General features: G+C 43.8%; 1 protein-coding gene across 5 annotated transcripts in view; it reads left to right on the forward strand.

The window, feature by feature from the left end:
* FARP2 (FERM, ARH/RhoGEF and pleckstrin domain protein 2) overlaps window positions 1–23,164 on the forward strand; it is a 141,068-nt gene that overhangs the window by 67,464 nt on the left and 50,440 nt on the right. For all 5 annotated transcript variants that reach the window (XR_004027910.1, XM_030803359.1, XM_030803361.1 and 2 more), the window contains exons 9-13: window positions 9,784–9,879; window positions 12,224–12,387; window positions 13,024–13,092; window positions 14,580–14,637; window positions 19,632–19,884. Coding sequence is in view for 4 of the 5 variants with exons in the window: in XM_030803359.1 (XP_030659219.1) it covers window positions 9,784–9,879; window positions 12,224–12,387; window positions 13,024–13,092; window positions 14,580–14,637; window positions 19,632–19,884 (640 nt within the window). In the remaining variant the exon portion in view is untranslated. The remainder of the gene's footprint in view (window positions 1–9,783; window positions 9,880–12,223; window positions 12,388–13,023; window positions 13,093–14,579; window positions 14,638–19,631; window positions 19,885–23,164) is intronic.

A 23,164-nucleotide genomic window follows, 5' to 3' on the forward strand; every position in this document is an offset into this window, starting at 1 on the left:
AGACCAGCCTGGACAACATGGTGAAACCCCATCTCTACTAACAATACGAAAATTAGCTGGGTGTAGTGGTGGGCACCTGTAGTCCCAGCTATTTAGGAGGCTGAGACAGGAGAATCACTTGAACCCGGGGAGGCAGAGGTTGCAGTGAGCTGAGATCACACCACTGCACTCCACCCTGGGAAACAGAGCGAGACTGTCTCAAAAAACAAACACCTGTAATCCCAGCACTGTGGGAGGCTGAAACAAGCAGATCACCTGAGGTCAGAAGTTCAAGACCAGCCTGGCCAATGTGGTGAAACCCCATCTCTACTAAAAATACAAAAAAAAAAAAAAAAAAAAAAAAAATAGCTGGGCACAGTGGCAGGCTGAGGAGGGAGAACTGCTTGAATCCGTGAGGCAGAGGTTGCAGTGAGCCAAGATCGTGCCACTGCACTCCACCCTGGGTGACAAAGTGAGACCCTATATCAAAAAAAAAAAAAAAAACAGAAAACAGCAACAACATGAACCAAAAAACCCATAAAAACCCCATTCAAAGGTCAGCAACCTCAAAGATCAAAGTTTGATAAACCCACAGAAATGAGAAAATCAACACAAAAATGCTGAACACTCAAAAAGTCAGAGGGCCTCTTCTCCTCCAAGTGACCACAACACCTCTCCAGCAAGGGCATAGAAATGGACTGAGGCTGAGATAGCGTTATTGACAGAAGCAGGCTTTGGAAGGTGGGTAATAATGAATTTTGCTGAGCTAAAGGTGCATGTTGTAACCCAATGCAAAGAATCTAAGGACCATGATAAAACAACACAGGAGCTATTATAGCCAGTTTTGAGAGAAACATAACTGACCTGATGTAGCTGAAAAACACAACACGAGCACCTCACATGGCAATCACAAGTATCAATAGCAGAATAGGCCAAGCAGAGGAAAGAATCTCAGAGCATTGAAGACTATCTTTCTCAAACAGGCAGACAAGAATAGAGAGAAAAGAATGAAAAGGAATGACAAAACCTCCAACAAATATGGGATTACATGAAGAGACCAAACCTACTACTGATTGGTTTACCTGAAAGAGACAGGGAGAATGGAACCAAGTTGGAAAGTGTACTTCAGGATATCATCCAGGAGAATTTCCCCAACCTAACAAGACAGGCTAATATTCAAATTCAAGAAATGCAGAGAACCCCAGTAAGATACTCCACAAGAAGATCTACCCCAAGATGTACAATCATCAGACTCTCCAAGGTTGAAATAGAAGAAAAAATATTAAAGGCAGCCAGAGAGAAAGGCCAGGTCATCTACAAAGGGAATCCCTTCAGACTAACAGGGGACCTCTCAGCAGAAACCCTACAAGCCAGAAGAGATTGGGGGCCAATATTCAACATGCTTAGAAAAAAATTCCAACCCAGAATTTCATATCTCGCCAAACTAAACTTCATAAGCAAAACAGAAATAAGATTCTTTTCAGACAAGCAAGTGCTTAGGGAATTCATCACCACCAGGCCTGCTTTGCAAGAGCTCCTGAAGAACGCACTAAATACAGAAAGGAAAAACTGTTACCAGCCACTGCAAAAACACACTGAAATATATAGGCCAGTGACACTATAAAGCAACCACAAAAACAAGTCTGCAAAATAACCAGCTAGCACCATGATGACAGGATGAAATTCACACATAACAATATTAACCTTAAATGTAAATGGGCTAAATGCCCCAATTAAAAGACACAGAATGGCAAGCTGGATAAAAAGCCAAGACCTATGGGTATGCTGTCTTCAAGATACCTGTCTCACATGCAAAGACACACATAGGCTCAAAATAAAGGGATGGAATAAAATTTACCAAGCAAATGGAAAACAGAAAAAAACAAGGCTTGCAATCCTAGTTTCTGACAAAACAGACTTTAAAGCAACAAAGATTAAAAAAGACAAAGAAGGGCATTATATAATGGTAAAAGTTTCAACAAGAAGAGCTAATTATTCTAAATATATATGCACCCAATACAGGAGCCCCCAGATTCATAAAGCAAGTTCTTAAAGATCTACAGAGACTTAGACTCCCACACAATAATAATAGGAGACTTTAACACCCCACTGACAATATGAGACAGATCATCAAGACAGAAAGTTAACAAAAATATTTAGGACCTGAACTCAGCCCTGGATAAAGTGATCTTATAGATAGCTACAGAACTGTCCCCCCCAAAACAACAGAATATACATTCTTCTCATCACCACATGGCACTTTCTCTAAAACTGATCACATAATCGGAAGCAAAACACTCCTCAGCAAATGCGTAAGAACTGAAATCATAACAAACAGTCTCTTACACCACAGCACAATCAAATTAGAACTCAAGATTTAAACATTCACTGAAAACCACACAACTATATGGAAATTGAACAACCTGCTCCTGAATGACTCTTGGGTAAATAATGAAATTAAGGTAGAAATCAAGAAGTTATTTGAAACTAATGAGAACAAAGATAACATATCAGAATCTGGGATGCAGCTAAAGCAGTGTTAAGAGGGAAGTTTATATTACTAAATGCCCACATCAAAAAGCTAGAAAGATCTCAGGTTAACAACCTAACATCTCAACTAAAAGAACTAAAAAATCAAGAGCAAACAAACCTCAAAGACAAGAAATAGCCAAGATCAGAGCTGAACTGAAGAGATAGAGACACAAAAAAACCCTTCAAAAAATCAAATCCTGCCGGGCGCGGTGGCTCACGCTTGTAATCCCAGCACTTTGGGAGGCCGAGGCGGGCGGATCACGAGGTCAGGAGATCGAGACCACGGTGAAACCCCGTCTCTACTAAAAATACAAAAAAATTAGCCGGGCGTGGTGGCGGGCGCCTGTAGTCCCAGCTACTCGGAGAGGCTGAGGCAGGAGAATGGCGTGAACCCGGGAGGCGGAGCTTGCAGTGAGCCGAGATTGTGCCACTGCACTCCAGCCTGGGTGACAGAGCAAGACTCCGTCTCAAAAAAAAAAAAAAAATCAAATCCAGGAGCTGGTTTTTTGAAAAAAATAATAAAATAGACTGCTAGCTAGACTAGTAAAGAAGATAATAGAGAATAATCAAATGAACAATCTGAAATGATAGGGGAATCTCCCCACTGACCCCACAGAAACATAAACAATCATCAGAGAATGCTACAATCACCTCTGTGCACATAAACTGGAAAATCTAAAAGAAATTGATAAATTCCTGGACACATACACCCTCCCAAGACTGAACCAGAAAGATACTTGTAAAAACCCTAGATGAGAGCTGGGCAGAGTGGCTCACGTCTGAATCCCAGCACTTTGGGAGGCCGACAGGGGCAGATCACTTGATGTCAGGAGTTCAAGACCAGCCTGGGGCCAACATGGTGAAACCCCATCTCTACTAATACAATAATTAGCCAGGTATGATAGTGGGTGCCTATAACCCCAGCTACTCGAGAGACTGAGGCAGGAGAACCGCTTGAGCCTTGGAGGCGGAGGTTGCAGTGAGCCAAGATAAGCCACTATACTGCAGTCTGGGCGATGAAGTGAGTCCCTGTCTCAAAAACAAAAACAAAAAAAAAACCCTGGAAGAAAATCTAGGCAATACCATTCAGGACATAGGCACAGGAAGGATTTCATGACGAAAATGCCAAAAGCAATTGCAACAAAAGCAAAAATTGATAAATGAGATTTAATTAAACTGAAAAGCTTATGCACAGCAAAAGAAACTATCATCAGAGTGAACAAACGACCCTACAGAATGGGAGAAAAATTTTGCAGTCTATCCATCCAACAAAGGATAATAGTGGAGAAGACCCAAGAACTCCCAGGAAGGAGAGAGAAAGAAGTGTGATTTCAAATGGCCTTGAACTATTCAGTAGCAATACTGGGAGCCAGAAAGCAATGGGGCTTTCTGAGCCAGGAAGAAACTGAATCCCTGAATAGACCAGTAATGAGTTGTGAAATTGAGGCAATAATATCCTACCAAGCAAAAAAAAAAAAAGTAGCCCAGGACTAGATGGATTCACAGCTGAATTCAACCAGAGGTACAAAGAAGAGCTGGTACACTTTCTCTCTGTCTCTCTCTTTTTTTTTTTTTTTTTTGAGACGGAGTTTCATTCTTGTTGCCCAGGCTGGAGTGCAATGGCACTGCAATGGCAGCAGCTCAAAAATTAAAAGGAAATTATTTCCAAACTAATTCTTTTTTTTTTTTTTTTGAGACTGCAGTTTTATTATTACTCAAATCAGTTTCCCCGAGCATTTGGGATAGTTTTTTAAAGAACAATTTGGTGTGTGGGGGGCTCGAGACTAGAATTCTGTGCTCTGTCCCACATGACTTCTGTACAGAGAAAGGCTTTTTTCAGACATGTAGATTTTTAAAAAATTAACTGCTACTCGCCCTTTGTAAGGAAAAACTAGAGGAGAGAATGAACTAAAAGTGAGAAAGAAGGAAATAGGGTGCTCCACATCCGACACAGGCAGAGGAAGACACAGGCTCTGCCTGCCGAGAGAACATCCACCAACACCAGAACAGAGGGCAGGGCCCCGGGAGAGAGAGGAGACCAGGGACTCATTTCTTGTGCTGGACCGTGTGGAAGAGTGTGAACTAGGGATAGGTACATGCCAATGAAGCAAATGAAAAGAGGCGATTACGATTCTCAAGGAAATTTTGAAGAAGGAAGCTTTACTTTATAATATAAAAAAAGTAGTTAAATTCACCATAGCTCAGCGTGTGAGCAATGCTTACATGACCATTAATATAAATACTGAATTTAAAATTTACCAACAATTAGGAGAGTGTGGGGAGCAGTAGGTGTGAGGTATTGGCAGTGACAGAAGTCGAGGAGGCAAGATTTCAAAGTGGAGAGTGTGCTAGCTGCCATAAATGTGCTTTTCAGAGATATGGGTGAATGAATGGATGCGTGAGAGTAAATCCCAGAAAGGCAGCCAAGAGAGGTGAAGCTGGTTCTGTCTGAGGAAGAGGACTTGATGTGGAGTGGGTGACCCTGAGCTGGCAGTTTGTTTCCAGTCGTGTAGTCTATTTGGCATCTTCAGACATGCCCTGGATTATTGGATGAATATGAAAATGAAAGCAGTAGATTTTAGCATTCCACAGCTAACTGTGCAGGTTTAAAGGTGTTGTCTTAAAGTCTGTCAAGTTGGCCGGGCGCGGTGGCTCACACCTGTAATCCCAGCACTTTGGGAGGCCAAGGCGGGCGGATCACAAGGTCAGGAGATCAAGACCATCCTGGCTAACAGGGTGAAACCCCGTCTCTATTAAAAATAAAAAAATTAGCCGGGCGAGGTGGCGGGTGCCTGTAGTCCCAGCTACGTGGGAGGCTCAGGCAGGAGAATGGCGTGAACCCCAGGGGGCGGAGCCTTCAGTGAGCCGAGATCGCGCCACTGCACTCCAGCCTGGGTGAAAGAGCGAGACTCCTTCTCAAAAAAAAAAAAAAAAAAAAGTCTGTCAAGTCAGGGTGCAGTAGATGAAAGCTATGGTTGTCCTTGGATTTTCTGTTTATTTCTCCTTTCATGACAGTGGTTAAGACCCTGGGATATACAGTTGGCCCTCCATTTCCACAGGAAAATAAACAATAAAAAACAATACAGGCTGGGTGCGGTGGCTCACACCTGTAATCCCAGCACTTTGGGAGGCCGAGGCAGGTGGATCACCTGAGGTCAGGAGTTCGAGACCAGCCTGGCCAACATGGTGAAACCCCATCTCTACTAAAAATACAAAAATTATCCAGGTGTGGTGGCAGGTGCCTGTAATGCCAGCTACTGAGGAGGCTGAGGCAGGAGAATCGCTTGAATCCAGGAGGCCGAGGTTACAGTGATCCAAGATTGCACCATTGCACTCCAGCCTGGGCAACAAGAGCGAAACTCTGTCTCAAAACACACACACATGCATATATGTGTGTGTGTAATTTTTTAAAAAATACAAATTTAACACAGTACAGTTAAACTATGTGACGTTTACATTGTATTAGGTACATAAGTAATCTAGAAATGATTTTATTAAAGTATACAGGAAGCCCAGCGTGGTAGCTCAAGCCTGTAATCCCAGCACTGTGGAAGGTCAAGGCAAGAGAATCACCAGAGCTCGGGAGACCAGCCTTAGCAACAAAGCAAGACCTCATCTCTACAAAAATTAAATTAAAGAGGGTGTGTGTAGGTTCTATGCAAATACTTCACCATTTTCTATCAGAGCCTTAAGATGTATAGATTTGAGTACTAGGGTAGAGGGTCCTGGAACCAATCCCCTACAGATACCAAGAGACAGCTATAGAAGTTTCTTATTTGGACCAGAAGGGATTGGACAAGCAGCTGAGCAGTTATGTGGGGGCCTCTGAGCTATTGTCGGCCCCCTTCTTGGGAGGGCTTCATCTCTTAACCTCCGTGGCAGGCCCTCGGTTTTTTTGTTTTGTTTTTGAGATGGAGTCTCACTCTGTCACCCAGGCTGGAGTACAGTGGCACAGTCTCTGCTCACTGCAACCTCCGCCTCCTGGGTTCAAACGATTTTCCTGCCTCAGCCTCCCGAGTAGCTAATTTTTTTTTTTTTTAATTCCTGACCTCAGGTGATCCGCTCACCTCAGCCTCCCAAAGTGCTGGGATCACAGGCGTGAGCCACTGCACCTGGCCTTCAATATTTTACTTTTAGTAGAAATTAGAGTGACTTAGTGTTTGGGCAATATTTTGGGAACTAGGAAGCTTAAGTCCTCATTTAGACCCTAACGTTTGTATCTTGGCTTTGAGAACATCTAACTCAGGATTTTTTTTTAATTGAGATAAAATGTATATGCCATAAAATTCACCATGTTGAAGTACACAATACAGTTGCTTTAGGATACTTACACAGTTGTATGACCATCACTACTATCTAATTTCAGAACATTTTCATCATCCCAAGAAGAGACCCTCATACTCTTTAGCAGTTACTCCGCCAGCCCCCAGCAACCACTGATATCCAGAACAGGCACCCGTCAGGATATTCGCTCTATTCTAGATATTTCATAGAAGTGGGATCATGTAAACATGTGGTTTATTGTGTGTAGTGTCTCCTTGTTTCCAAGTTCACTCATGTGGTAGCATGTATCAGTGTTTTACTCCTTATGGCTAAAGAGGTTTGTTTTTTCCTTTGGAGGTGTCCCTGAGGGGACTGTGTCCCTCACTTTGCTGCCTCTTGCACTGAGTTTGCAGGTAAGAGTAAATGTTGGTAGCATCAAACGTATAGTCGCTGAAATGCCCAAGCAGTGTCTCAGACGTTTTTTAAATTTTATTTTGAAACCATTTCAAGCTTATAGAAAAACAGCACAGAAAGGTCCTGCTGGCCTTTACCTGAGATGCCCGTCTGCCTTTAACTGGCTGTCCCAGTGTTGTTTACTACAGAAGGTCCAATCTAGGAGCAAATGCTGTACCCAGGCATTATGTCTCTGGTCTCTGCAGTCTTGGAACATTCTTCCTTCTTTCCTTGGTTTTCATGACCTTGACATTTTGGAAGATTACAGGGCAGTCATTTTGTAGAATGTTTATGATATGGGATTGTGCAGTGCTTCCCCAGGATCAGACCCTGGGCTCACTGCCTAGGCGAGAAACTCCCAGAGTGATGATGTGTCCTGATTCATGTAGCACATAGGGTCCATCTGTCCCATTGGTGGTGGTGGTAACATTGATCACTTGGTCAAGATGGTGTTTGCCAGCTTTTCTGTATATGAAGTTATTTTTGAGTAGTGGTTCATGCCTGTAGTCCCAACGGAGGCTGAAGCAGGAGGATCACTTGAGGCCAGGTGTTTGAGACCAGCCTGGGCAACATAACAAGACCCCATCTCTACAAAAGGTCCTGCTGGCCTTTACCTGAGATGCCCATCTGCCTTTAACTAGTTAAACAAGAAAAAATTAAAAACAGAAAATTAGCCAGGATTGGTATCAGGTGCCTGTATTCCCAGCTGCTCCAGAGGCTGAGACAGGATGATTGCTTGAGCCCAGGAGTTTGAGACTCCTTATCTCTGAGGGAAAGAAAAGTTACTTTTTGTCCTTTGTAACTAAGTATTTTATGGAGAGATACTTTGAGACTAAGTAAATATCTTGTACCTCATCACACTCATCTTCTAGTTAGATCACTATGATGGTTGCCCAACCATGACTCTTTAAATCCCATTCCTCCTACTACTGGAAGGAAGAGTTTTCTCTCCATGTATTTGGTTTATGTCACTGTGGATTCATAGATTCAAATCTGATACTTGATAATCTGTTGGTTTCATTATTTATTTTTATCTTTAACTTTCCCACATTTGGCCCAAGGGAGGCTCTTGAAGCTGCCTCTTGTGTCCTTCTCACGTGTCCTTTCATTTTATGAGCACTTCTTTGCTTTCTTACAGAATAAGATATGCCAGGCTTGTTTTGTACTTTGCCTGCTTCACCGTGGAGTCAGCCATTTCCCCACAGAGCCCAGCCGTTTTAGTGAAGACTGGTATTTAGAGACCAAGATCCATGCACTCAGTGTGCCCATTGCTTTGTGGGGTGTCACCACTCCTAGCCCTCTCAACAGACAGTGCTACACACGTGTACATATACCCACTCACCTCACATATCTATATTTACCTCTATATCTGTGTCTGTATCTGCTGAGACCAGGAATTCCCAGCATTCACTCCTGTTACACTCTAGCACTGTGTTCTAGCTTCAGTGAGAAGCCTGACTCTACTCCCCGCCCTGCCTGGCCACTATCACTGCCCTTTCCAGACCACCCTCCTTGTAGGAGTGAACTTCAAAAAATGTATATTAACATTGATTTTAAATTTTTGCAATAAAACCTTATCAAAGAAATTAAAATTAGCCAGGCACAGTGGGTCATGCCTGTTATCCCAGCACTTTGGGAGGCAAGGTGGACCAGTCACCTGAGGTCAGGAGTTCAAGACCAGCCTGGCCAACATGGTGAAGCCACATCTCTACTAAAAATACAAAAATTGGCCAGCTGTGGTGGCACACACCTGCAGTCCCAGCTACTCAGGAGGCTGAGGCAGGAGAATTGCTTGAATCCAGGAGGCGGAGGTTACAGTGAATGGAGATCGTACCACTGCACTCCAGCCTGGGCAATAGAGTGAGACTCTGTCTCAAAAAAAAAAAAAAAAAGTGCAAATCTTTCCATTTCTTCTTCTAATTGTCTATTTCCTATAAATATTTGAAACAATATGGGGAGAGATACAAGTCCAAGTGTTTCTTCCTGGTGAATTGCTTTTAAATGATGTAAGGCCTCTTTCTCATGCATCGTGTCTGATGATAATACTGCTCCACCAGCTTTCTTGTGGTCAGTTGTTAAGTACATCTTTTTCCATCTCTTTGAACCTTTTAGTGTCCTTGTGTTCCGGATGTGCCTTGAGTTTGAGACCAGCCTGGGCAACATAGCAAGACCTCATCTCTACAAAAAAAAATTAAAAATAGAAAATTAGGCAGGATTGGTGTCTGGTGTCTGTAGTCCCAGCTGCTCCAGAGGCTGAGGCAGGATGATTGCTTGAGCCCAGGAGTCTGAGGCTGCAGTGAGCAGAGATTGTACCACTGCACTCTAGCCTGGGCAACGGAGCAAGACTCCATCTCAAAAAAAATTAAATTATCTTTCTAGAACAGATAGATTAATATGTTTAGTTATTGACATTTTAAGTCAGCTATTTCAGACATAATGGTAAAATGCCAAGTAGATTGCTCTGTTGGCAAGGATGTAATTTAAGCATTCCCTATTTCATGAGAAAGGGGTTATGTGTTAGATACAAATGTAATCTATCTGTCTCTTGAATTTCAGGGCACCACCAAAATCAACACTTTCAACTGGTCCAAGGTCCGTAAACTAAGCTTCAAGAGGAAAAGATTTCTTATCAAACTTCATCCGGAGGTTCATGTAAGTATTATTTTTAGCTTTTTTTTTTTTTTTTTTTCTTTTTTTGAGATGGAGTTTCGCTCTTGTTGCCCAGGCTGGAGTTCAATGGCATGATCTCGGCTCACTGCAACCCTCCGCCTCCTGGGTTCAAGCGATTCTCCTGCCTCAGCCTCCCAAGTAGCTGGGATTACAGGCATGTGCCACCACACCTGGCTAATTTTGTATTTTTGTAGAGACAGGGTTTCTCCATGTTGGTCAGGCTGGTCTCGAACTCCTGACCTCAGGTGATCCACCCGCCTTGGCCTCCCAAAGTGCTGGGATTACAGGCGTGAGCCACCATGCCCAGCCTATTTTGACCATTTTTTAACTCATAATTTATTCTGCTAAAACATAACTACTTTGTAAATCATTTCAGCATAATGCACACAAGAACTCAAGGACAGGATTCGGGACTTAGGTCTGGAGGGGCTGAGGGCAGTCTGCCTAGCTGGTCTCACACTTACCTCCCCCAGGAACTTTGTCACTCACATGTTGCTGGCTCAAAACCCCAGGGTTTCAGATTCAGTGGGTCTGGGATGAACCCAAGAAGGTGCACATCTGACAAGCTCCTAGGGGCTGCTGAGAACCATGGTTATTGCGGCCTCTTTGTTCTCTAGGTAAGGAAGCTGAAGAACAAAGTGTTCAAAATGATCTGAAGCCCTGCAGCAGTTGAGAGCTTCAGAATGAATTGAGGAGTGTCCCCAGTGTTCTCCTGTGTCCTTCATTCAGAAATTGATCTTTGAATAGCTCTAATTGAAGAAGCCTTGATTGTCAGGAAGTAAATATTCCTTTCTTTACTGACTGCTCATTAATAAAGTAATAATTACATATGAATTTACTGAAATGAGTAAAAATGGAAAAAATAAATGCCTGTGCAGTGTATTTGGTAAAATCCAGTACTTGCAGTTATTCAAAGATGTTCCAGTTGCTGCATTTCCATTGTACAAAAGGAGTTAGAAAATAAAAAGTAGATTTGCCAAGCTACCATGGGATTTGAAGCTTAAGAGATGGCCATGCCTGTGTCAGCCCAGACACATTTCGGGTTATGGGAGATTTAGAGCTCTTGGGCCAGTCAGAAGAAAAGCTTCGCCTACACCTTTAAAAGGCACTTGAGTAGTAGGGCTTTTGGTACACACTGGGTTCACATGCTATGTGTAAGTGTGTTTGCTTTTGGTAGAAGGCTTGAAAGTGGCTTTAATTGTTGTACAAATATCTCTTCTGTGGATGAAAGGGAAGTAGAAGGAATGCCAAACACACATACAAAACACAAGTGAAAGCTATTTTACTCTGTGAGTAAAAAAAAAAAATGTTTCTTGCAGTTATTTGAGATGATAGGGAAAGTTCACCAAAGCAGCTATTAACTTGAATAGGGTGGTAAGTCAAAGCCCAGAACTGTTTGCATCTGCACTTAGCAAAGTTACATTTTACTTACCTAAGCACTTTTTAAAGACTAAATGTTAGATTCAAAGTATTACAGTCTTTGTGGAAGGTAATTGGGTAACATACATCAGCAGGTTCAAAAATGTGCAGTCTTTGAGCTCAGATTTCCATTTCTAGGAATTTATCCTAAGGAATAACTGAGAGTGAATGCAGTTTCTTCAGGGCGATATTTGTGGGCCTGAAAACTGCATGTCCTGGACATGTAAAATATCCTAGATTTTAAAAATATATACCATGTAGAAACAATTCAGTAATAACATATAAATATGTTAGCTGGCATGAAAAATGCCAAGGCTCGGTGGAAAAAGTGTTTACAAAGATATAATTCAGAATGTTGACAGTTGTGTGATTGTGGGTGACTTCATTTTTCTGCTGTTTCCACTGTGAATATATATACTGTTTATCTTTTCTTAATTAAGCAGATGGAAGGAACCAGAAGACTTTGTATACAATTTTTAGAAAAACCCTTCCTGGGCTGGGTGCAGTGGTGCAGACCTGTAATCCCAGTACTTTGGGAGGCTGAGGTGGGCAGATCACTTGGGCTCAGGAGTTCAAGACCAGCCTGGCCAACATGGCAAAACCCTTTTTCTACAAAAAGTACAAAAATCAGCTGGGCTTGGTGTTGTGAGCCTGTAGTCCCAGCGAGCGGTAGGAGGGGAGCGGCTGAGGTGGGAGGATTGTTTGAGCCTGGGAGGTTGAAGTTGCAGTGAGCCAAGATCACGCCATTGCACTCCAGCCTGGGTACAGAGCAAGATCCTGTCTCAAAAAAAATCCTTACCAATATTTAATTTTGGAATTGCCTATCGTGTGATCTGCTTCCTAAATGTACTTCCTCTTGTCCAATACTTCATTCTTGAATTAATTAACCTTTGTGTTTTGTTTCTAGGGACCTTACCAGGACACATTAGAATTTTTGTTGAGTAGTAGAGATGAATGTAAGAACTTTTGGAAGATTTGTGTGGAGTATCACACCTTTTTTAGACTTTTGGACCAACCTAAGCCAAAAGCAAAAGCCGTCTTCTTCAGCCGGGGCTCCTCCTTCAGATACAGGTAGGGGCCATGCCATGGCTTGCGTGGGCCCCTCACTGGTATGTAAAGCTGAGAAAATAGGTAATTCCTAGTCAAGAAAGAAATGTTATAAAATATGTCAGAGAATTACACACGAAGTGGAGGTATTGTGAAAGAATAACTAGAGGAAGCATATGAAATAAAATAATGGAAAAAAATAGGTTTAATAAAAACTTTGCTTACAAATTCAGTTACGCTTACTACAAAGTATAACTTTCAAATATGTATGTGGGCCGAGCCCGGTGGCTCACACCTATAATCCCAGCACTTTGGAAGGCCAAGGCGGGTGGATCATTTGAGGTCAGGAATTCGATATGAGCCTGGCCAACATGGTGAAACCCCATCTCTACTAAAAATACAAAACTTAGCTGGGCGTGTTAGCGGGTACCTGTAATCCCAGCTACTCAGGAGGCTGAGGCATGAGAATCGCTTAAACCCACGAGGCAGAGATCGCGCCACTGCACTCCACCCTGGGCAATAGAGCAAGACTCAGTCTCAAAAAATAAAATATGTGTGTGTATATTTATGAGAGAGGATGGGTAAATCTTTTGTCTTTTACTCTGAAAAATTAATGCTGACTTACTGTTCTTTATTAAAAATCTGAATCTTTATTCACAGTGGAAGAACTCAGAAACAACTAGTAGATTATTTCAAAGACAGTGGAATGAAGAGAATTCCATATGAAAGGTAAGCTCTGGCCTTTATGATGTAAAGTGTGTGCTTTTAAAATTAATATTTAAATATATATATGGAGAGAGAGCGAGAAGAGAGACTGAGTCTTGCTCCGTCACCTAAGCTGGAGTACAGTGGCACGATCACGGCTCACTGCAGCTTCAGACTCCTGGGCTCAAGCAATCCTCCCACCTCAGCCTCCCGAGTAGCTGGGAATATAGGCGCACACCACTATCCCCTGGCTAGTTTTTTTTTTGTTTTTGTTTTTTTCTGTAGAGACAGGGTCTTGCTATATTGCCCAGGCTGGTCTCAAACATGTGGGCTCAAGTAATCCTCCAACCTCAGCCTCCCAAAGTGCTGGAATTATAGATGTGAGCCACCATGCCCAGCCTATTTTAAATATTAATCTTTACTTGACTAAAAGTCACTTCAAATACATGAACATGTATTTTTACAGGAGTTCAGTTTCAATGTTTTTTTTTTTTTTGAGACGGAGTCTCGTTCTGTCGCCCAGGCTGGAGTGCAGTGGCGCGATCTCCGCTCACTGTAAACTCCGCCTCCCAGGTTCACACCATTCTTCTGCCTCAGCCTCCCAAGTAGCTGGGACTGCAGGCACCTGCCACCACACCTGGCAATTTTTTTGTATTTTTAGTAGAGATGGGGTTTCACTGTTTTAGCCAGGGTGGTCTCGATCTCCTGACCTCATGATCTGCCCGCCTCGGCCTCCCAAAGTGCTGGGATTACAGACATGAGCCACTGCGCCCAGCCTGTAATATTTTTATATAGACATTGTGTACACATAGAGATATTTTTAGTTTTTCTTCTGTATAGCTTAGCTTATATATATTTTTACATAGTATAGTAAATATTTTTTTGAGACAGAGTCTTGCTGTGTCACCCAGGCTGGAGTGCAATGGTGTGATCTTGGCTCACTGCAAGCTCCACCTCCCGGGACGGAGTCTTGCTCTGTCACCCAGGCTAGAGTGTAGCAGTGTAATCTCAGCTCACTGCAAGCTCCGTCTCCCAGGTTCACGCCATTCTCCTGCCTCAGCCTCCCGAGTAGCTGGGACTACAGGCGTCCACCACCACACCCAACCAATTTTTTGTATTTTTAATAGAGACGGGGTTTCATAGTGTTGGCCAGGATGGTCTTGATCTCCTGACCTCGTGATCCACCCGCCTTGGCCTCCCAAAGTGCTAGGATTACAGGCGTGAGCCACTGCACCCGGCCTATAGTAAACATTTAATCTGAAAATTCTTGTTGTTTCTCCGAATGTGGAATTTTTTCCTTTAGTGTGGGTGTGTAATCTTACCTCTCTTGAGACCTCTGTTTTTTATTTGAATTGTTGTTTTCCATTATCCTGCCCCTTTCAAGTTAGATACCTCTTAGCTACATTTTCATGTGAGGTTTTCTTCATGGATACAGTACGTGCTTGTGCTTTAAAAACAGGTGCTGAGAAGGGGAGGGTTTGGTTTCTCACAGCTTGTTCTCTGTTTTGCAGAAGACACAGCAAGACTCACATGTCCATTCGTGCTCTGACTGCAGACCTACCAAAACAGGTTAGTCTCTTCTGGTTAGAAATGTAGGCAATAGTAGTTACCTGTACTCTTTTGGAAAACAGTCTGTCAGTATTGTAACAAGAGTCTTAAAATTAATCATATTATTTAATGCAGCAATTCTAATTCTGGGACTCTGTTTCCAGAAAGGAGTCCTAAATAGAAAACCAGCAGGGCAGTGGCTCATGCCTGTAATCCCAGCACCTTGGGAGGCCAAGGCAGGAGGATTGCTTAAGTCCAGGAATTCGAGACCAGCCTGGGCAACATGGCGAAACCTTGTCTCTACAAAAAATACAAAAATTAGCCGAGCATGATGGTGGCACACGGGTGGTCTCAGCTACTCAGGGAGCTGAGGTGGAAGAATGGCTTGAGCCCAGGAAGTCCGGGCTGCAGTGAGCCAAGATAGTGCCACTACACTCCAGCCTGGATGACAGGGCAAGATCCCATCTCAAAAAAGAGAGACAAAGCCTGTATGTTGAGATGTGCATCATAGTGTTGTGTGTAATACACCACAAAATCCTGACAACTCTCATCTGTGCCAGATGACTTACTAACTACGTTTTTAGCTGTATTCACTTAGTAGGATTTTTTGTTAACTACTAAAAGGATGGCTTAAAAAGAGTATGTAGCAAAATGGGGAAATTCTTGCTGTTATGTTACAAATGAAAAGCAGGAAACAAATTTATATCTCTGTGTCTTTGGCATGATTGCAACTATATCAAAACAAAGATACACCAGCTCGCACAAACACTTCATACAAAAACATTTGACAGGAATGTCCCAGAATGTGACAACAGCTGTTCCGTGCCACTGTGATGGGACATCAGCAACCTTCTCGTGTTTCGGTCTACTTCACTACAGTCCCTTCCCATTTTTATGTTGGCATGTTAACTTCCACACGCAAGCATATTTTTACATTGAATCTTGCATGTTTTGTTTTGTTTTGTTTTCCCAGACAGAGTCTTACTCTCTTGCCCAGGCTGGAGTGCAGTGGCATGATCTAGGCTCACTGCAACCTCTGCTTCCTGGGTTCAAGTGATTCTCGTTCCTCAGCCTCCCAAGTAGCTGTGATTACAGGCACACACCACCGTGCCTGGCTGATATATATATATAATATATATATATATATATCATATACATCATCATATATATGACATACATCATATACATCATCATATATATGACATACATCATATACATGACACACATATACATCATCATATATATGATATACATCATATACATCATATACATGGTATACATCATATACATCATATATATCATATATGATATACATCATATATATCAGCATATATATATATATATATATATATATATTTTTTTTTTTTTTTTTTTTTTTTTGAGGCAGAGTCTTGCTCTGTAGCCCAGGCTGGAGTACAGTGGTGCGATCTCGGCTCACTGCAAGCTCCACCTCCCACGTTCACACCATTCACCTGCCTCAGTTTCCCAAGTAGCTGGGACTGCAGGCGCCCGCCACCACGCCCGACTAATTTTTTTGTATTTTTAGTAGAGACGGCGTTTCACTGTGTTAGCCAGGATGGTCTTGATCTCCTGACCTCATGATCTGCCTGCCTCGGCCTCCCAAAGTGCTGGGAATACAGGCGTGAGCCACCATGCCCAGCCGCCTGGCTTATTTTTGTGTTTTTTAGTAGAGACGTGGTTTCACCATGTTGGCCAGGCTGGTCTCGAACTCCTGGCCTCAAGTAATACACCTGCCTTGGCCTCCCAAAGTGCTTGGATTATAGGCATGTGCCACCGTGCCTAGTCAGAATCTTGCTATTTTTATATAACATATCATAACTTTTTCTTCATGGTGCTACAGTTTCATATTTATAACTTTTATCTCTGTACAGTGTCAATTTTTTTAATGGTTTGTCATTTATACTGTCATAGCACTTCAGAAGCTACACTTGCACCTCATTATATTAAAGGTCATGTGAACTGGGCACAGTGGCTCACACCCTTAATCCCAACTACTCAAGAGGCTGAGGCTGGAGGATTGCTTGAAGCCAGGAGTTTGAGACCAGCCTGGACAACATAGTGAGACCCATCTATCTGAAGATTTTTTTAAAATTAGCCAGGTGTGGTGGCACCGAACTATAGTCCCAGCTACTTGGGAGGCTGAGGTATGAGGATCACTTGAGCCCAGGAGTTCAAGGCTGCAGTGAGCCACAATTGTACCACTGCACCCCAGACTAGATAACAGGGTGAGAATGTCTCAAAAAAAAAGCTCATGGGGTCCCAGTTTTTTTCATGGGTACATGAAAACCTTCTTAAACTCTTTTTTTTTTTTTTTTTTTTGAGACGGAGTCTCACTCTGTCGCCCAGGCTGGAGTGCAGTGGCGCTATCTTGGCTCACTGCAAGCTCCGCCTCCTGGGTTCACACCATTCTCCTGCCTCAGCCTCCGAAGTAGCAGGGACTACAGGTGCCCGCCACCACACCTGGCTAATTTTTTTTTGTATTTTTTAGTGGAGATGAGGTTTCACCGTGTTAGCCAGGATGATCTCGATCTCCTGATCTCATGATCCACCCGGCTCAGTGTCCCAAAGTGCTGGGATTATAGGTGTGAGCCACCGTGCCCAGCCAACAATTTTAGATATGTTTCCTCTTTAGAAATTTCTTGTTAATTTAATTGAAATTAAAAGGAAATATATTTTCAATTGTTCCTTTACAAAGTTTGATTTTTTTTCCTTTTTTTTGGAGGCAGGGTCTCACTCTATCATCTTGGCTGCATGATCGCAGCTCGTTGCAGCCTCAACCTCCCAGGCTCTAGTGATCCTTCCACCTCAGCCTCCCAAGTAGCTGAGACTACAGGCACATGGCGCCACACCCAGCTAATTTTGTATTTTTTTTTTGTAGAGACAGAGTCTCACCATGTCACCCAGGCTGGTCTCAAACTCCTGGGCTCAAGTGATCCTTCTGCCTCAGCCTCCCAAAATGTTGGCATTACAGGCATGAGCCACCATACCCAACCACAAAGTTAGAATTTTTTTTTTTTTTTTTGAGACGGAGTCTCGCTCTGTCGCCCAGGCTGGAGTGCAGTGGTGCGATCTTGGTTCATTGCAACCTCCGCCTCCCGGGTTCAAGTGATTCTCCTGCCTCAGCCTCCCAAGTGGCTGGGACTACAGGTGCCCGCCACCACGCCTGGCTGATTTTTTGTATTTTTTGGAGAGAGGGTTTCACCATGTTAGCCAGGATGGTCTTGATCTCCTGAACTCATGATCCACCCGACTCGGCCTCCCAAAGTGCTGGGATTACAGGCATGAGCCACCATGCCCGGCCTTCAAAAGAATTTAATGTCAAAATAAGAATCATCTAAAAGTTCCCTTTAAGGACGGGCGCAGTGACTCAACAGCTGTAATACCAGCACTTTGGGAGGTCAAGGCGGGCAGATTTCCTGAGGTCAAGAGTTCGAGACCAGCTTGGCCAACATGGTGAAACCCCAGGTTTAATAAAATACAAAAATTAGTGAGGCATGGTGGTAGATGCCTATAATCCCAGCTACTCGGGAGGCTGAGGCAGGAGAATTGCTTGAACCTGAGAGGTGGAGGTTGCAGTGAGCCAAGATGGCACATTGCACTCCAGCCTGAGTGACAAGAGTGAAACTTCATCTCAAAAATAAATAAATAAAACCTTTATGCTTTCAATTTTCTTCCATTCCATTTTAAAAGCCACATGAGAATATTGAATATGGTTGAATAATTGAGACATGATAAGATCAGCATTTGAAAATAGGTTAATCTTACGGACCGTGGCCTACTGTTTTGTTTCTGAAAACCTAGTAACTAAGCCTTGTGCGGTTGTGTTTGCACCTTTTACATATGGTAACACATGCATGTGTATATTGCCTGTGTACATATTGCACAAAAAGTTATTCAGTTGTGTTTGGTTATATTTTGGTCTGACCACACTCTTAACGATGTGGCGTGTGTATATATAGTAAGGGATGTTCTCAAAGCGTGACTGCATCCCATGATAGCACACGAGGAGTGACACTTAGCGAGTAGAGGGAGTTCAGCCGTGTCCTTGTGTGTGGAACCATGAGGGGAGGATGTGTTAGGGCACCTGTGGAGTAGCAGGTGATGCAACATAGCCACTGGACATCTGGTCCTGGCCCCTCAGTATTTCCTCATCCTGCTTGGGAGCTGCTTCTCCCTCAGACTTGTGGCCACTCCAGTGCTTTTGGAAGACCCCAAGACTCTTGTGCCACTCCCATTGGCAAAGGGCATCCTAGGCAGTGACCCTCAACCTTCCCTTACATGTATGAGTGGATTGGTGTGTGTCCTAACTCCCTGGTGACGATACATCTCTGACAGATGAGTGCGCATTACTGTAGAACTTGGACTTGTTACTCATCTGTCAGTACTGTGGTTTAGGGTTCTATTGGCTGAGTGGAATGGTTCACTCCCTCTCCAGCTGTATTTTACCCCTCAACAAAACTATTAATCTCCTGGTAACAGGGGATTCCAGGAAGACGTGGACCACGTGTCATTAGGTTCTGCAAGATGGAGGTTTTCTTGGCCAGGCATGGTGGCATGTACCTGTAATCCCAGCATGTTGGAAGGCCAAGATGGGTGGATCACTTGAGGCCAGGAGTTTGAACTATGATGGCACCACTGCACTCCCCCCTGGGCAACAGAGCAAGACCCTGTCTCTAAAAAAATTAAAAATTTCTCTAAAAAAATTAAAAATTGTAATTTAATTTTAAAAACTTTTCTTTGTTGTAGATATTTCATGTCATAAGAGAAAAAAATGGAATTGTAAGGGTTTGTAAACAGACGATCCTGGGTTGATTTGCAATGCTACTTTTACAAATCTTCAGTTCTACAAGGGAAAGTCTAGTGAATTGCCCATTTTCATGAAAGCTGTGATAGAAATGTGTGGATGCCCTAAGTTAGGCCAGGTGGCTTTGCAACTTCTAGTGGTAATTTGTAATTTTATATCCTTTTTTTCTTTTCTTAACTTTGATTCCCAGAGTGTCTCCTTCCCCGAGGGATTGAGGACTCCTGCCTCCCCATCTTCAGCAAATGCCTTTTACTCGCTCTCTCCCTCCACTCTGGTCCCCGCTGGCCTGCCAGAGTTTACGGGCAGCAGCAGCTCCCTCACAGATCCCCAGGTTTCCTACGTCAAGAGTCCAGCTGCAGAGAGGAGCAGTGGAGCAGTGGCTGGAGGCCCCGACACACCATCGGCCCAGCCCCTCGGGCCCCCCGTACTCCAGCCTGGTCCAGGTGTCGGGTTTTGTCATGTTGTGAGCAGCTGTGGTTCTGTCTGTGCTGAGGGGCAGAGTTTCAGTGCCTTAGACCTAGACACAGGGAGGGCCGGGAGGGAGCTCAGAGCTGCTTGTAAAAATGACAATGGTGGGGATGACTTTACCACAGGCTCATTTCCTTCCAGTGGGGAGCACCGGTGTGACCGGCAGTGTCGTGGGGGGGCCCCTGCTTTCACATTGACAAATGCCCAGCTGCAGGTATCTGAGGAGTTCATAGATGATGACCCAGCAGACATCTCCTTCTTTGCTGGAGGCTCCGAGGCATTTTCTTTTCCTTATGGCTCTGTAGTCCCACAGGAACCTCAGGCCTCTTCTCCTTTGTGTGAGCTTCCAGGGTCTGCTCAGTCCAGCCCAGACAGGTACTCCACTGAGGCAGTAGATATGAACACAGAAGACGATTTTGCATTTGAGGAGGAAAGTGACTTCAATGGGAACGCCCACCCCTCAGACACCTCGGAGCTATTTGAGGTGAAGGCGCAGGCCAGCCGGATGCAGCGCCTGCTGGGTCCTTCTGAGACCAGCTCACTGAGGAACAGCCAGTCTGAAAACAGCTCCCTCAATAACATGCCGCTACGTGGTGGGCTGTCTGTGCACACATGCAGCTCAGCCAATCAATCTGAGGCCAGCTCCATGGTCAACTTCCCAGCCTACTCAGTCCGCTCCGAGTCCAGCTCGGCCTTCCAGTTCTCTGACATCATCGACCAGTTAGAGCAGCTCAGCTACCCACCCACGACGGCTGAGGACTCCAGCAGCACAGAGTCAGACTCATGGGACTCTGAAACCGAGGCCCCCCTAGACATAAGCCTTTTCTTCAGCAACCCTTTTGCACAGACAAGTGGAGAAAGAGTCCCTTTTGATTTACAGAACAATTTAAAGAATTTGACTCCGGAGAGCAAATAGATAAAAACCCATCTTGACCACTCTGGGTTCCTTTACAAGGCAACCCACTCACCCACGCTGTGTAGTTTAGAGCTCAGAATTGTTTGGTTTAAACATAGAAAGTGACTTTCATTTCATGGATAGATATTCAATTTTTTTTTAATTTCCTGATTTATTTTACTTTTTTGAATGTCAAAAAATTTGACCTTTCACTTGGAATGACGTTAAAGCTGTGCCTCCAGTCTTAGATCTGAGTACTCCAGCCAGTCCTCCTAGAGGACCGATAAATTGGTCTTTGTAGCTTATGTTTTTTGACATATGCTTTGATTCAAGTAAGAACTGGTGCTATACATTCTGAATGTTACACAATTCTGTTCATGTTGATCTTCAGTAGAATATGTGTATTACACTATTGATGCTGCTTTTGAAGATGAGCCCTGTTGCCTATAATTAACTAGGACACAGGTTTTGTCTCACTTGTCCAGCCACCACGCTACACAAAACCTTGAGTATGCTTCTACAGCCCTAACCCTGGGAAAGATGGCCATAGGCCATGGCCTCCTGTGTGCTGTGGTCAAACTTGTGAGACTCTGAGACCGTAAAGGCCCCCGTAGACGTTAACCTTTTCTTCAGCAACCCTTTTGCACAGACAAGTGGAGAAAAAGAGTCCCACTGGGACTTTGGGGGGATAGTCATCCATTGCACTGGGGTTGGGGGTGAGGGGGTGCCTGGAACTGTCCCAGTGCCAAAGACACCGTGTCATTTTTTTTTTTTTCAATTTTTTTTTAAAGGCGTCAAAGAGCTACTGCCTCATTATTGACTTAAGACCCAGAAATAGTGCTGTGTGTAGATAGTGGTCTTGGAGAGGCATTGGTTTAAAATGCACTTACGTAAGTTTGAGCTGTTTTCTTTTCTTCAGCTTAATTGGGAATTAGAAGATATATGGTTGCAAAAAAAAGCAGAACCAGACACACCATGGGCATCATTCTGTTCCAGGACAGTGGGAAGGGCCCCAAGGGCAGGTGTGCCAAGGTGGCCCTGCCAACCCATCCAGTGTACCCGTAAACACATACCAGGTGCCATGGGCCCTGCTGGGTACCACATGGAGAGCTTCTCAGTCTAAACCACCATGAAAGTCAAGGCTGATGTTTGTGGCACAGAATGGGTAGGTCCATCCAGGGACGTCATGGGGCAACCACTGCCATGCAGCTCAGCACCCACAAGTGCCGGTCTCAGGCCAGCCCTAGATGACAGTGTTGAATTTGTCAAGTCCACAGATAGGGTTGGGGTTTTTGTTGTTTTTCTTTTCTGATCTTACCTAGTAGTGCAATACCACATTTAAAGTTTAATTCTCTTCCCAGAATGTCTTGTGGAAACTTTACATTTCATTCCTGTTCACATTGTAAGATCTCTGATGTTTTGCCTGGATGGATTTACTGTGATTGCACAGGGACCACGTGGCTCAGGTGTCTGAGCCATTGAGGGCATCTTGCAAGGGCTGGTTTTCCTTTTCTCGTCAGTGTTGCCTGGATGCCATCGGGGTTTTGTGGCTAACCACATCAGGCAGTTTCCCATTTTTGTAGCTTTGTTATACCTAAACAGCAGTCTCATCATTTTGCTTATGCAGCTAGAACTTTCAGTCTGTATAGTTGTTGTTCATTCTGTCCCTGGCAATTCAGACCTGCCTTCTTAATGCTTTAGGGGCCACTGGGCACAGCTTTCTACATTGGCTAACAAATACCTGTGAAAATGTTGTGACAGACAGAAGCGCAGCAGTGAACCTGAGGTCAGGACGGGACTGTTGGAGGGGTTCTGCTTTTCTTACTGTCACTCCAAAAATAAACCTGGGATTTGTGTGGTGGGGAGAAATGAGCATAGATTACATTTAAAACGTTTTCCTAAACCTTAGTATTCATGTGGTAGCTGATGGTTCCTCTCCCCTTCATTAGTGTTGCCTGACGACGGTCCTTGTTGATGCTGTGAACTAACAAAGTTGTCTTTTTGTTTTTAAGGGAACCCACCCTGGCGTCTAGACAGCAGGTTAGGTTTGGGTGGTTTTGAGCTAGCACTGCTGTGGGCAGGGGTGGCCGCTCCCTGGTGAAGCTAATGCTGTGGAAGCTGGAATGTTCCTTCCTAAGGAGTGGGATCATGCCCCGCCCCGGCAGAGGTATCTCATCACTCGCTCATGTGCGAGATTCTGAATAAATTTTGTTCTCAGGCATCTTCTACTAGGCCTCCTATAAAATAGATCTTGTTGTTTTTGGTTTGTGTTAATGGAACCTCACTTTCTAGAGATAATTCTTTAGTTTTTTATTTAGGAAGTTTTCAAAATATACAAAGCAGGAATATAAGGAACCCAC

This window comes from Nomascus leucogenys, chromosome 22a, assembly GCF_006542625.1.
Source record: "Nomascus leucogenys isolate Asia chromosome 22a, Asia_NLE_v1, whole genome shotgun sequence".
Taxonomy (NCBI): domain Eukaryota; kingdom Metazoa; phylum Chordata; class Mammalia; order Primates; family Hylobatidae; genus Nomascus; species Nomascus leucogenys.